This window comes from Sinohyriopsis cumingii, chromosome 3 (assembly GCF_028554795.1).
Source record: "Sinohyriopsis cumingii isolate HCF-2022 chromosome 3, ASM2855479v2, whole genome shotgun sequence".
NCBI lineage: Eukaryota > Metazoa > Mollusca > Bivalvia > Unionida > Unionidae > Sinohyriopsis > Sinohyriopsis cumingii.
The window spans coordinates 84,838,600-84,854,467 of NC_142963.1; the positions used below are offsets into that span (position 1 = coordinate 84,838,600).

The window sequence follows — 15,868 nt, forward strand, 5'->3', positions numbered from 1 at the left end:
AAGGTCATCCTCCATCCAGGATTAGCACCAATAACAGGATTTTTAAGATGGCTGCCACACTAGAGGTCTGATTTATACCATTTTCCTTCAGAATCAGCCAGCCATCATGAGAAGTCTTTAGGTGTAAACCCCACGTAAATATGACTGTGTACAGGAAGAATAGCAATAAAAAGATTTTCAAGATGGTTGCTGTGGTAGTCATATTGTGATGTCAGATTGGCTCCATTTTCATTTAGAACCATCTGGACATCAAAAGAAGTCCTCTATTGAAAAGTCATTGTCAATTGGACAATCCAGTAACAGTAGTGATAGTAAGATTTTCTTGATGGCCATCAGGGCAGTTATAATGGAGGTCAGATTGGCACCATTTTCATTTTGGACCAACAAGCCATCATAAGAAGTCTTCTGGTGAAAACTGCCCATCATTATTTCTCTTTGTTCAGAAGTAGTAGAGACAATAAGAACTTGAAGATGACTGCCATGGAAGCCATATTAGATATCTGAGCAGCACAATTTCTATTTAGGACCAAGCAGATATCATAAGAAGTCCTCTGGTGAAAACCCTTTGTTGATGTGACCATCTATCCAGAAGGAGTGGTGATCATAAGATTTTTAAGATTTATTTTCCTAGCAACACCATTTTAATTCAAGTTTGAGACCCCTGGTTTAGAGTGTACATGTTTAGGGTATTTGTATATGGTTGTTCTGGGTGACTGTTTATAATTGTTTAGGATGTCTGTATACATTTGTTATGGCTATCCGTATGACTGTTCAAGGTGTCTATATATGGTTGTTTAGAGTGCCTGTATATGGTTGTTTAAGATGTCTGTATATGGTTGGTTTGAGTGTCTGTAAATGGATGCTTAGAGCATCTTTATATGGTTGTTTAGGCTTGCTGTATGTGGCTGTTTAGAGTGCCTGTATATGGTTGTTTAGAGTGGCTGTATATGGTTGTTTAGAGTGGCTGTATATGGTTGTTTAGGGAGTCTGTATATGGTTGTTTAGAGTGGCTGTATATGGTTGTTTAGGGAGTCTGTATATGGTTGTTTAGAGTGGCTGTATATGGTTGTTTAGGGAGTCTGTATATGGTTGTTTAGAGTGGCTGTATATGGTTGTTTAGGGAGTCTGTATATGGTTGTTTAGAGTGGCTGTATATAGGTGTTTAGAGTGGCTGTATATGGTTGTTTAGAGCGGCTGTATATGGTTGTTTAGAGTGGCTGTATATGGTTGTTTAGAGTGGCTGTATATAGATGTTTAGAGTGGCTGTATATGGTTGTTTAGAGTGGCTGTATATAGATGTTTAGAGTGGCTGTATATGGTTGTTTAGAGTGTATATGGTTGTTTAGGGTATCTGTATATGGTTGGTTTGAGTGTATAAGGTTGTGTGGGTTGTCTGTATATGGCTGTTGAGGATGTCTGTACATGGTTGTTTAGAGTGCCTGTATATGGTTGGTTAGGGTGTATGTATCAGGGTTAGTAGCAAATTTATTTCAGAAATTTCAAGGGTTTTTCAAGGTTGAAATTCATGGTTTTCAAGTTACATTATCACATTAATTGTAAAGGATAGAGAAAAGAAAAATGAGAAATATTTCTTGCAAATTTATTTTTTTAAAAGTCAGTCAAGAGTATGATCACTGATAGTATTCCCATTATACTACACATCCTACATCCGTACAGTCACTGAACAATGTTTATTTTACAATGTCTAAACTACACTATTTAAAAATAACCTGTTTTTCAAGCGCTCCAGGTTCAGTGATTTTGTCCTTCACACTTTTCCTCAAACTATTTGATGTTGTGATGAATAAACTTTTTCTGTGTGTCTCTGCTTTCAAGGCATAATCATCATCATCAGCTGTCATTTCCTGAATATCTTTTTCAGTATATGCCTTTCTTCTCTTTAATTCTGCTAGTTCCTCATCCAGTGCTTTTCTTTTCTGTCCTCTCTTGCTCATGGTTTTTTCTCTGCTCGTCTAACTACATGTTATCCCTTTACCTCATAGAGTGCGAGGCTTTTTAGCCCTCGGATACACATGAAGCAAAGTTACCCAGTGCAGTGCGCTATAAATAGAACACCTGTTACCTATTCAACTCCATACACATAGGCCTGCCTGTTAACTGTTATGCAGTGTAGTGTATGTTATGTTTAACAGCAATTTTAATCATTTTACATTTCTGGTACACATCTATTATGTATGGAAAAATTTGAGAGTAAAGTCCGATCGTTATAGCTGTGTAATTATTTTTCATGTAAGAATTTTTTATGTGCTTTAAAATCTTGACAGATCTTGTTCACTGTCAATTCAGTGAAGCCACGTAACTAACCATACCTGCCTTTTCTCATACGCGAAATTTACAAGTTCTTTGTCTGCATCTACATCACTAAGTCATCTGAATTTGATAATTTATAAAAACAAATTGCTACCTACACCAATATCAGAGCCTTTACCTAAATTATTGAAGCTTTCATAGTTGTGATTCTAATCATGAAAACTCCATAAGTACTGAACGAAATCCACGACCTCCATTTTGGAGAGTGGAGAATAAGACCCAGTTACTTTAAATAGCAGATTTCGGCCAGAGCATAAATAGCGACCACGTAATTGATGTAATGGTCATTCACAGTGATGAATGAGGTATCTAATAGGGGTTTTTCCCCGAAGGTGGCACTAAAAAAACCCGCTAAAAATGGCAGATGTTTACAGCAGGCATCAAAAGGCACTTCCATGCGAATGGAGTAGAGGCGTCAAAAGGCGCTTCCATGCGAATGGAGTAGAGACATCCAAAGGCGCTTGCATGAGGTAAAGGGTTATACCTACTTTACGCAATGCTTGCATTTATAAGCAATTCTGGTGTTATATCAATCTTGTGTATTCCACCAGAATTTCTTACACTGTCAACAATTATTCTTCATGCAATTTGAGTCCTTTCTTTCAAATTTACATCTTCACACTCTTTATTGATGGAAAAAACCCTTTCAACAGTAGTCTGTCCATGCGACAAGGGAAGAAATATTTTAACAACTGGCCACAGATGAATATATTCTTTTTGACATACAAATCGGTCATAAAGGAATTTATCAAGTCTATCTGTTTTCCTAGAAAATGAACTCAGGAACCCACTGCTGACAGCTTGATCAACGAATGAAGAAAATTCTCTGAGGACAGAATCACAATTTGCGATGTCATATCTTCTCTTGTTGACGAGCACAGTGAGAAGACTTTTCAGTTTAGCCTCTGCTTCTGAATCAGTCACTACAAATGCCAACACATCCTTTGTTGACTTGATAGCTTCCACTTTTTCTGGCTTGCAGTATCATTTCAAGAGGCTGAATGCAACTGCATTCAAATCTTTATGACCAAAGGGAAGCATTGGTTGGTCTGTTTGATATTCTGTCAAGAAAGGTTCCACTTGCTTTGATAGTGAAATAAAAAATGCAAGCTTGACTGGGAGAAAGATATCTCTGATGGCTTCCTTTACAATTCAAACTGATTCTGTGCTTGGATCAGATAGATACAAATCCTATCATCACACTATCTGCATCTTTTAACAGGTTCAAGCAAATCCAGAAATCTCTGTGCAACTTTCACATTTTCTAGCCATCTATGTTTACAAAACTCCAAAGGAAAGGTTGACATACCTGTCAGTTTAACAAAATCATCTCTTCTTGCAGCAGATCATGAAACAATATGCAAAATGCTTTCAAAATTATATCCAGTTTCCAGTCTGTAGTATCCATGGAAGCCTTACAAGCCCCATGGACTTTGTGAAGTCCAAAGCTTCCTGCATTCAACAACTGGATACTGTGGTTGGTTTCCAACAAAAGGTCGACTTTTTCAGGAAAAGACCAATTGACATTAGGCCCATCCACAGAGATCTGAATCATGTTCCTTATGTTTAGCTTTTGTGTGGAATCATCAAATGCTTTCATTATATCAGTCGCAGAGGCATGACCAAGGAATCTAGATGTAAAAAATCGTGTTGTTACCATGTCCTAGTCCCAATGACAAATGTGAAAATCCATTTGTTTCTTCTGAAGTGATTTATTCATACTTTCATCGAAAAGAATGACAAAATCATCTGGCTTCATTTTTTCTTCCAACAATTATGTGAAGTAAGGTTCTAACACAAAAGCAGCAATATAGCTTGTTTTCCTTTCTGAAAGCACAAAATGATTTGCAATCTTGCTGTCAGGAAATATACGCTGGAATGTCTGATTGATTCCAGAATTTGAGGAAAAACTATTATGCAAGTTGATGGTGTGCAGAGTCCATATTATTTCTGCCTTTAATGTTTCCTCCTTTGAAACAAAATTTGGCAAGACCATTGGAAAAGGGGTTGAAGATGTTAAGTGCGTGTTCTGAATTTCAGGCTCAGAAAATGGTGTTTTGTTTTGAAACAAGTTTAAAAATTTTAATATTAAAGCTCTTGCTAATAGTGTTTTTTTTTTTGGGGGGAGAATACTTTACAGAACCTTTTTTCAATAATTCCAACAATGAAAATGAGATCCTGATAACGGTTTTAAAATTTTGAAATGAAACCACTGCAATAAACCCATCTGAAACTCACCTATGAATATCACATTCATTACAAAAATTAAATTAAATTAATGTGGGCCTGTGAAGTGGCATCATTATTTAAACCTCCACCCACCCCAATAAAAAACAAACCAAAAAAAACAAAGATATTTGTCTTGTTTTTTATGTTAAACTGTGTATGGGTATATTAAACTATTTCATACCAGATATATTAACATTTCTCTCAGCTTAGATGGTTTCCATATTTTTAGATTTATCTTGTTCATTACAATTATAGTCTATTTCCGTTCAGTCCAAAAACTGAAACAGTTCAAACTATTTTCATAAATAAGATATGCAGTTTTCAATTTTAAAACTCAGCCATACCTCTTTTGTCAAAAATGATTTCATGCTGATGGCTTCTTGTTGTCCCATATTAGCAGCCATTACATGAGCTTGGTGTTTTATCCCAACTGCATGAGATCGTAAAGCACTCTCTCCCATAGCATGCAAATCAACATCTTTCTGACATAATTTGCATTTTGCAAAGCTGTCTGAGAAAGATAGCATTATCCAAAATGTATATTTTTCTTTGCCTAACCAATGAAGTTGAGATCAGCAGCCAGGCATTTTGAAGCGTACAAATGATCCAAATTTAAACTGCAACTACATCTGGGCATCAAACAATTGTAAGTAAAAACATACAACTGCGCAGTGGCATATTGTGGAAATTTCCGATCTAGAACAAACGTAGCAAGATACTGGGTTAATTTTTTGAAATATATATATAGTTTTCTCTTTTACTGAAATCTGTAAAACGAAAAATATTTATCAATTCATGAAAATCAAGGTTTTCAAGGTAGCCACACAAAATTTTGAATTTTCAGGGTGTTTTCAAGGCCTTGAGGGACAAATTCATCTTTCAAGGCTTTTCAAGGCCTGCTACGGAACCTGATTTTTATGGTCATTTTTTTGTTTCTGTGTATAGTTGTTTTTAAGCAAATATCCCCATAACCATTACAAGATAAGAATCAATATGCTGTAAACTTACTCCCTGGGTGCTAGTCTGGAGGTGAGAAGGGAGAATAAGAGATGTCCAGCAGCATGGTACTCCCTCTCCTCATACAGCTTGTGAAACTCTCGATATTTACCTGCAACAACGTAAGTTTTCTCTGAATCAATTTAGTTTTTGGCCATTCTCACAATGAACAATAATAGGATGAATTAGGCTTTGAAACACTGGTTACTGACAAACATGAGGTCCATAAGGAAAAAATCTTAGATTATATACAACAACAGCACGAACTCTCAATTTCTAACCCCTGGATTGTTTGATTCTGCTTTATGCCAAAGGTTTAACACATGCGACAAATATAAACATAACAAATTCAATAAAATTGAAAGGCTTAAGTGTGCTTACCTGGCTTGTGATAAAGCTGTTGCTTACTTGGCTTGTGTTACAGCTGTTGATAATATATATGTTTTATACTTGATAAAGTAATCATTTCACTAAAAGTCATACTCTGGTATTGACCTCATTATACTTGGGATGTACACTGCAACAGGTATGGAACTACCCGAGAACGTTTGTAAACAGTACCATATACTGAAACCTGCTAATATATAAAACATCAATTATCCAAACCCAATGGGGACACATACTTCACCTGGATAATCAGCCATCCAGATGATCAAATTTTGATAAAAAAATAAACTGTGAATGGAAGTATCTGGATTATACGGGTCTGATATCATACTTTTGATTGTAAAGATCATGTAGACATTTGACGTGTTAATAAGCATGCTGGAATGATAAGATGATTAAGATGGATGGTGATTTTACATCTTGAGAACAAGATCAAGGTAAACTCAACCAACATGGATTCTATTCAAACCTGTGCCTGTGTGTGATTAAGCTTTATCACCTGTTAAATCACCATTGATAACTGATCAACAGTTAATTACACAGGCTTGGACTACAAAATGTCTTTGACTGGACCATTACAAGTATTTAATATGCTGGATTATCGGATTACAGAATGCCTTTGACTGTACCATTACAAGTATTTACTATGCTGGATTATTGGATTACAGAATGCCTTTGACTGTACCATTACAAGTATTTACTATGCTGGATTATTTGATTACAGAATGCCTTTGACTGTACCATTACAAGTATTTACTATGCTGGATTAATTGGACTACATAATGCCTCTGACTGGACCATTACAAGTATTTACTATGCTGGATTAATTGGACTACATAATGCCTTTGACTGTACCATTACAAGTATTTACTATGCTGGATTATTGGATTACAGAGTGCCTTTGATTGGAGTGTCACAAGTATTTACTATGCTAGATTATTGGACTACATAATGCCTTTGACTGGACCATTACAAGTATTTACTATGCTGGATTATTGGACTAAGAATGCCTTTGACTGGACCATTACAAGTATTTACCATGTTGGAATACTGGATTACAGAATGCCTTTGACTGGACCATTACAAGAACAATATTTACTATGCTGGATTATTGGATTACAGAATGCCTTTGACTGGACCATTACAAGAACAATATTTACTATGCCGGATTATTGGATTACAGAATCATTTTGACTGGACCATTACAAGAACAATATTCACTATGCCGGATTATTGGATTACAGAATGATTTGGACTGGACCATTACAAGAACAATATTTACTATGCCAGATTATTGGATAACAGAATGCCTTTGACTGAACCATTACAAGTATTTACAATGCTGGATTAATTGGACTACAGCTTAATCGAGTCATGTTGTGTAAATCAGTCAGCAAGGCATAAAATCAGAGGTTATAACTTGTGTAAATCATGTAGCGGAACATTGGAAATCAAACACACTCAAGGTATAATCAACATAAAAGCTTAAAAAGGTAATACTGCATGTCAAATCTGGTTCAAATCCAACAAAGCTTAGTAAAGTTATACTGGAGAAAACAAAGTGAGGACAACTAATAATCAAGGACCATAACTCCTGCAAAAGATAATGTGACATTCTGGAAAACTAATTTATTCAAGGACTCATCAATCTCAAATCTTGAGCTCAAATCCAAAAATTCTGGTCAAGTCATCTTCTGGAAACCAAAATCAGCAGGACAAGTAAATCAGGTAATAATTCTTCTAAATGTGACTTAACGCATGCAAGTCTATGAGACAATGTTCAAACCAAAACCTGCATCTCAAAAAGATGAATGGTTCCCCCAAGTTACAAGCAACATTCAATGTGAAGATAGAAAGTTAACTGTCAAGGGTCATAACAATCCAAATTAGAGTTGAGAACAAAATACATAAAAGGAAAAGCTAGGTCTGTCAGATAATGATCACACCGAATTGTATCAGAGTATTTTGATTGGTTCCTAAGCTAGGCTAGTTACAAAGATCTGTTGTAGTGGAGATTTAAAAATGATTTTAAAAAAAGTAATTTCCTCCATAAAAACTGAATCTGAACATATGAAATCATTAGAAAGTTCATCTACATATTGTAGGCAATTAGTAAAGCTGTCAACGGCAACTTTGGCAGCTGCCTATTCATAATTAAACGAGTAATGAAAGAGCCATAGGGTACCCATTTGCCGCATACAAGTTTTCTGCCAGTGCTGGTTAAGGCAGCACTCATTTAGTTTTCAAGTTGAATCCTTTCTGACTCAGCTTCAAATATGTGTACTTTTTCAGTGCCAAGCAGAGGTGTGACTCTTCTAGTAAATAATTGATCATAGTTCCATAGATTGTTTTCCCACATGACAACTCTTTGATTGCACTGCAAGTATAATTCAGTGGCAAATAGCAAAAGGTCATTATTTGTTCTTGTCAAACAAGTAACATGTGTTCAGTTGCAACCATTAATAAGTTTCACAAACTGTATGATCAAAGTGTTACTTACAAAGTTCAAGGTCAGTCGAGGGTCATAACTAATAAGCATCCGCATGTGACAGTGAGTCAAGGTAAGGCAGTCATGTCATATTTATGATGACTAATATAGACCACAATGATTTACTAGATGACAATTTTAGAATTTTATATATAATCTACTATGCACTTCAAGTGATGGGTAAAACTGGCTCAATTAGATGCATACAAAAATATCAGGATTTTGTTTTAAATTTTTTTATTTTAAATTTCATACATGCCAACCTCTGGCAAGGAAAAAGTGTAATCCAAGTGGACAAAAAGAGTAATCCAAGCAGAAAAAGACTAAATCCCCATATAACATAATAAAATTCAATGAAAATATGTACAAAATGATTTATTTACCCCTCATGTCTTTTAACATCAATTACTGCTTCAAGTTTTCATATGTAGCACTTTTAGCTCTAAAAAGCAACATACTCTCATGTTGCATTTCAAAACACTTTGTACCAGCTAAGACTATGTTTTGCACACCAGTAGAGCCCAAGGCATAATTTAGTGAAGAAAAAGTGAAATGATTACAAAAAAGCATAATGGCTGGCATGTATGCATCCTATTCAGCAGCAAATTTAATCTGCATGTGATGGCTTTGATAGTATGGATATTCAAAAAGTATTTTATACCATATATAAATTGAGTCAAACTGCAAACTGCACAGACCCAGATCTGCCAGTGCATTATGCAATGGCAGATCAATGTATATAGTGTTTGCAGTTGGACTTCACTTATAAGCAAGTATATATGGTAAATCTTCTTCTGATAAAAGTAAAAGAATGTTTTGATATGACCATCCAGTCAGGAGAATTAGTGAAAAGATTATCAAATATGTTCATTGTGGCAGTTGAGGTGAGACAGGCACCGTTTTTATTCAAGACCAACTAGATATGACAGTCTTCTTGTGAAAATCCCTTGCTGATTTGACATTCAATTTTGGAAGAGTTGCAGTATAGCTGCTGTGGTGGCTCTTAACATCAGATAGGGATCATTTTCATTCAGAACCAAGTAAATGTCACAAAAAGTCTTTTATGGAAAGATCTATGCTGATATGACTATAATCAGTTTGAGTATTGATAATAAGCTGTTTAAGCTGATCCATTTTCTTTTAGAACCGACTATGTATTAAATGATATCCTACAAACATGTCCAGATTAAAAAATATCACAGAGGGCTTTCAAATTATATTACTGTTCCAAGCAGAGAACAAAATTTAAAAGAAATAGCAGATATTTTGGATATGGAGTTGAGGCATTTTGGTGGTCTGCGGCAAACAAGATGGTTGTTTAGCCAATTAGGATCCTAGAGGAATCTAAAGTCGACTAGAGTCAAGACTTTGACATTTGGCTCACATAGACACTTGCTGAGAGGAAACTGCATCTAGAGCTGCTAGTTTGCTGTCAGAAATAAAATAAAAACGTCAATGACTCTCATATATTTAAGGTTGGATTTCTTGGCATTTTTGTTTGATTTCAGAGGCATTCTAGACTGTAGACTGCTTTGTCTAAAAGATTTCAACAATTTCATTCAAGAATATGAAATTCTTTTTTTTGAATGTGAGGACCAGACATATAGATGTGTAACTCCTGGACAGCCACTCAATCAGAATAGTACAAGATGTTCAAAGTCGAAAGATGGTGGTGTTTCAAAAGACCTAGAAGGGAAAACTAACAGAAAACACTGAACCATGTTTGCACAACAGGTTCATAATTTACTTGCATGTAGATAATTTCACTACATGTGTTGGTCTACCAAGACTTATGAGTTTTGAAAGTATGGGGACAGAAAATCTTGGGAATCTTTATGGGTCAATATTGCAAGATGAGGTGGTTAATTCATCTGACAAATTTCAAGATTAACAGCAGCAAAATAAAACAAAGCATTTCACTGCAATGCTGAAGAATAAATCAGAAACTTGTCAAGACCTAGTGCTGAATTAGGAATTAGGAATTGCATCAACTCTGCACCTGCTGCATGTAAAAAAAAAGCCTTTAGAGCCATGAACACCATATAATCAGAGTTAAATCATTTTTATGTCAAAAGAGTGTGACAATTTGGGTCAGAATAACAACCACTGGGAACTCAGTGGTAGATTCTAATCCAATTCCAGTTATGAATAGATGGCTAGAATCAGGAAATAGACATATCCATGGCCATAAAACTGCCTGGACCAGGAGCAACATCATGAACCAAACAAGATGAAATTGAACATTATGTCCTCTAGCAAAGTTCTGAATATAAATTAACTGACAGTTAAAACTAGGAAAATGTTTGATTCGATGTATTATCTCTCAGTGAAGTTGAATCTATTTAAAATAACCCCACAAAGATACTAATTATTTTTTTTGTTTTCTGTTTTAAATTTAAGTTCAAAATCTGGGCAAGTAACAATTTTGTCTGGGCAAATGGAATATAGGTAACTGTCCTGCTAAGATAGTAGCCTTGAATATTTTTTACAAGTCCTTACACAGTGTTTCTTTCTTACCAAGAAATGTCAACCTGTTGCTGAGAAGCATGGATGAGCCTAGGTTGTCAATAAGATCAAGATTATCAAATTTCCCTTTATCACTGTACTGTGTCAAAAATCTGAAAAAAAAGAGTAGTACTCCTTCTCAAGAAAATATAGAATCTCAAGACCTGACAAGTTATTTTCTCTGATTCTTGGAATATAACTTACATTTAGACAATTAACAAATTAGTGGATAAAATACTTGCCAATTCTCTGTAATAAATACTATATTAGATCTCAATGTAAATTGAAATTATCTGTAGATAAGCCACGATGTTAATGATTTTTCAAATAAATGAATGTAAATTCAAACAACCAATTTAAAAAACAAGAACAAAAAAAGTCTGAGCTGTCTAGATCACATATTATAAACAACAATTTTCATAGTCGCAGATTGCTTCCATGTTTTTCTACACAATCTGCACTTACTTTATCCAACAAAAGGTTATGAAATCATCTCTTTTAAAGCAAAAAATTTACCACTCCCATCCCTATCATACAGATATAAAATAGTTGCCATCTTCAAAAATATAAAACAGAAATATATTGTTAAATTATGTAATAATTCATTTAAATGCTCAAACTCACTTTTCAGCAACTAGAGTGGCAAAGGCTACATCCTGCAATGATAACAATAAAAAAAGTTCTGTAATTCCTTTGAACTGTTTTAACCTAGTATATGAGGACACTGAAATCAACATAATGAAGTAAAAATATTATTAATAATCACAAATATCATATCTCAGTCACTACTATCACTGTTGTTTTCATGGAATTGTGTATATTTATTGTAGAGGAATATTTGGAACAGAATGTAATCGGGTTTGGTTTCTGTGTACAATGTTACCTGAGAGTGGTTTATCTATATCATACATTATTTTGAAGTAGCAAGTTCAGTTCATTGCATGCTGCATGAGTGAAGTGCTTACAACGGGAAAACCAATTTTACCTTGAGCGCACAGGCCACACATTGCAACATAGCTAGCGTACCTGTAGGCTCATGGTGCATTCAAACTTCACCTTATGGAAAGTCTTGTCAGTAAGTGGTCCACTTTACAGTGCAATATCTCCAGCTGTAGAGCTGAAAAGGTGTGAAGGGCTAAAGAAGTGACAGAGGGATAGTGACAAAACTATGATATATCTTTGTGTCTGCACCATACTGTAGGTGTTGTTTTAGCAGCAGTGTTAATTTGGATTGGTATATTCCCTGAGTGGTATCCAGCTCAGCCAATCTGATAAACAATTGACACATAAATATGAGTTAATCTTGCTCATAAGCAAAACTGATCCAACATCCAGATGTTTTAAAGGCAATTTTTTTTAGAGATCTGATCAAAATCTTATCATAAATAGAGAGGTAACTAGTCTTATGCAAGATCACCTCATTAATAGGCATGCATCTTACTTGTCATCAAAATTCTCTAACATCTTGATGACATAATCCGATATCCAGTTCCATATCATATTACATTTCACATACATGTATGAACAGTTAAAAGGTAAAAATTTTAACAAATTTAAAAATTAAACCCTGGGGCAACATCCCCACCCAGACATTATGCCCCAGGGAGTCAAGTGAAGCACAATTTGGACATTTGTTCTAAGTTACAAAACTGGTGTACTTTTAATACCTCTGTCCACAGAAGTCATGAAATTACAACACATTTTGTGCATTATTATATTCATCCTAAAGTGCCCCCTCCCCAATCCAAATCATGGGCATCCATACACCATTACTACTGCTAACTCTATTTCAAGAAGATAATACAGACACAACTAGTCTTGAATAGACAAACAAAATTATTCCAATTTCAATTTTAAAGTCTATAAAAAGATTGAAAAAGGTGTTCATCCATGTACACTGTAAAAAATGAAATAAGTAGCCTCTTGAAACTAGGCAATATTCTTTCCATTTCATTTTAAATAACATCCATGGATTGTACAAACCAACCCATTATATCATCCTGAAATATAATGTCTCTTTCTATGGTTCTGCTCTGGTGGTTTAAACTTTGGCACATGATAAATATTAAAGAGAAAGTATTCCCGTCTTTTTCCTCTGGTAATCCTAATTAAAGAAAAGGAAATTTTATATTAAATTATGTTTCTCTGAAAATACTTACCATACCACATCAATATTAAGAGTTACTTCAGCTAACTCTAGAATCCATCCCACACAGATTTTTGTTATTGTTGTCGGGTTTAACGCCATTTTTCAGCACACGATAGGCTATACATGGCAGCCAGTATTAATGGTGGAGGAAGAACCCGGGAAAATCCCAGAAAGAACCACCGACCCACGAGAAGCTACTGGCAAGCTTTCTCACATACCCACATTGGCCGAATCCAAGACTTGAACCCATGCAGACAGAGGTGAGATGGCAGTGATCCGTAAAGGAGAGCGCTTTAGACCACTTGGGGCCCCTCCACACAGACTTAAAGCAACACATCAATATGTTATGTAGACAAAGGGAAGCAACTCTTACAGATTACCTCCCCTTACCCGCTAGACGGCACTCCCTATACCAAATATCGTCAGTGTTAACCTGAGCTATTTCTCAGACACACGGTGTGCACAATGCAGGGAGGGTTTGGAGGGATTTATAGTAATGAGCTTGGGTAAGTATTTTCTGAGAAACTTAACTCGCCATAAAATTTCCTTTCTCCGTCAAACACATTACCCAATCACATTAATATTACGTAAATAGGTAAGAGGAGGAAATGTTGAGTATCCAACATTTACCTAAAAGCAGGGACAAAAGCACTTTCTACTTTTAAGGCTAAAATTCTTCTAATGACAGTTGACACAACTGAATATAAGCATATTTACATGTGCAAGGAACAATCCTGTGGACTATGGCACTCAATAAATAATTATGATGGAGGGTTTTTCTTGGGTGAATTTAGATCTAATCCAAGAATGCAGTTGTGTCAGGAGTGCCATAGTCTGGTAACTATCTGGGCAGCAACAACTGGACCAACTAGATTCAACTCCATGTTTGTGAAGCAATGTCATGCAAATAGAAAGAGGAAAAAGTGTACTGTGCATGTCAACTTACTGATTCCATTCTCTTTAACTGAGACATTTCATTGAAAAGTAAAGCTCAAAGAGCTCATATTGCATGGGCCCTCATCAGATGTACCTGCTCAGAGTATGCTGACTGGACGACTCTCTTTATAGCCAGGACAATAGTGATTGTGGGGTTATGTTCTGTTTCCCTGGTTTTTGTGGGAGAAAAAGCCTCTGGTGTCTGGACTGGGTGAACTTTGTGTGAGAGCATCTACTTGGTCCTCTAACCTTGCCTCTCTTTAAGTATTTATCAACCAGAGGGAATGTAAAATTATTTCTGGTTGACAGTAGATGGAAGCCTGTCCTTAGATATGAAACCCAGTTGTGTCAGTAAAACAACTATTGGAACAAAACTGACGGCAGTTTGGATCCAGGGAGACAGCATGCAGCTCACTAGTCTTGAGGCTGAAGTCATGGCTACCAGGAAGCAAGTCTTGTATGATAATTGCTTCAGCAGGACAATGGACAGAGGTTCAAACTTAACAGAGTTGAGCCATGTCAAGACCCATAATAGATTCCAATTTGGAAATAGGGTTAGCGAGTGAGGTCAGGATAGATCAAAGTTGGCTAGCAAATCTGAGAGATGTTTGATGTGTCTAGTGTCAAGATGCCCATGACGTGTCAGAAATTATGGAGAAATATCCCTAAACAGTTATCAGTGATAGCTTCTTACTTTCAAAGAAAAAGAAAGAAGTTAGCCAGCTTGTGAATGGAAGCTAACAGTGGTGTGACATCATTTGTATGACATTAGTATGTACCATTTCCATAATTTTAAAGTGATGGGCCATCTAGGTGGTAAGATACTCTCCACAAGTGAAGTTTTCCTACATAAGGCCTGCTAGACAAGCCACGTGTAGCAGGCATTTCTCAGGACATGGGTGAATGATTAGCAACTGCTGCTGTTTGAGAAGCTTCGGGATTGCTATAATTTTTCTGTGCATGTCTGTTGTCAAAACATATCAGTGACCCATAACTTGTCCCATCATAGAGGGTAAATCAGGATTATTTATGCAATCTGCACCCCTCATTCTCTGGATTAACTTCTGAATCAGAACTGCTGTGGAGAAGACATAGTCCCAGATTCCCTCCCAATCGACTGAAAGGGTACTATGAGTACATGCATTCAGATCTGGGATTGGGGAGACATAGGTTTGCAGCTTGATGTTCCACCCTGATGCCATGTATTTGACAGAGAAAGGAATGTGTATATCTTTAAGACAAGTGTAATGACATGGGTTGACCTGGGTTTGGGAGTACAAAGCTCATATTTAAACCTGATCAGCTTCTCTTGGAAACTTGCTAGTCCTGCATAGCCATTTCACTTCCTGATCAGCTTCTCTTGGAAACTTGCTAGTCCTGCATGGCCATTTCACTTCCTGAACTTCAACAATATGCTGGTAACTTTCTGAGTATTTTTATATTTTAAAATTTCAATAGTGGACATAAAGAAAATAGTGATATTTAAATAACATGCAAAGTTGGGGTGATTTGTGCTACTCAAACTTATTCTGTAAGCACACAGTTGCAGTCATTTCACATGCTGTATTCTTCTGACAGCATTTGGCTGTACTGTAAGAGTGGTAACCCGAAAACCTAGAGCAGAACCTAAACACTAGGATGAGTTGCATGAAATTAGGTATACACACATGCACACAGGCAATATTACATGATCCTAGGGGCAGAACCTAAACACTAGGATGAGCTGCATGAAATTAGGTACACACACATACACACAGGAAATATTACATGATCCTATGGGCAGAACCTAAACACTATAGGATGTGTTGCATGAAATTAGGCACATATGCACACAGACAATATTACAT

The 15,868-nt window shown here is 35.9% G+C and overlaps 1 protein-coding gene across 1 annotated transcript in view; it reads right to left on the reverse strand.

The window, feature by feature from the left end:
• Positions 1-15,868, reverse strand: part of LOC149803228 (nuclear pore complex protein Nup85-like) — a 101,207-nt gene that overhangs the window by 15,468 nt on the left and 69,871 nt on the right. Inside the window, exons 17-19 of the mRNA XM_089952859.1 lie at positions 11,561-11,592; positions 10,949-11,049; positions 5,569-5,668 (exon numbers count right to left, since the gene is read on the reverse strand). Coding sequence (XP_089808985.1) covers positions 5,569-5,668; positions 10,949-11,049; positions 11,561-11,592 — 233 coding nt within the window. The remainder of the gene's footprint in view (positions 1-5,568; positions 5,669-10,948; positions 11,050-11,560; positions 11,593-15,868) is intronic.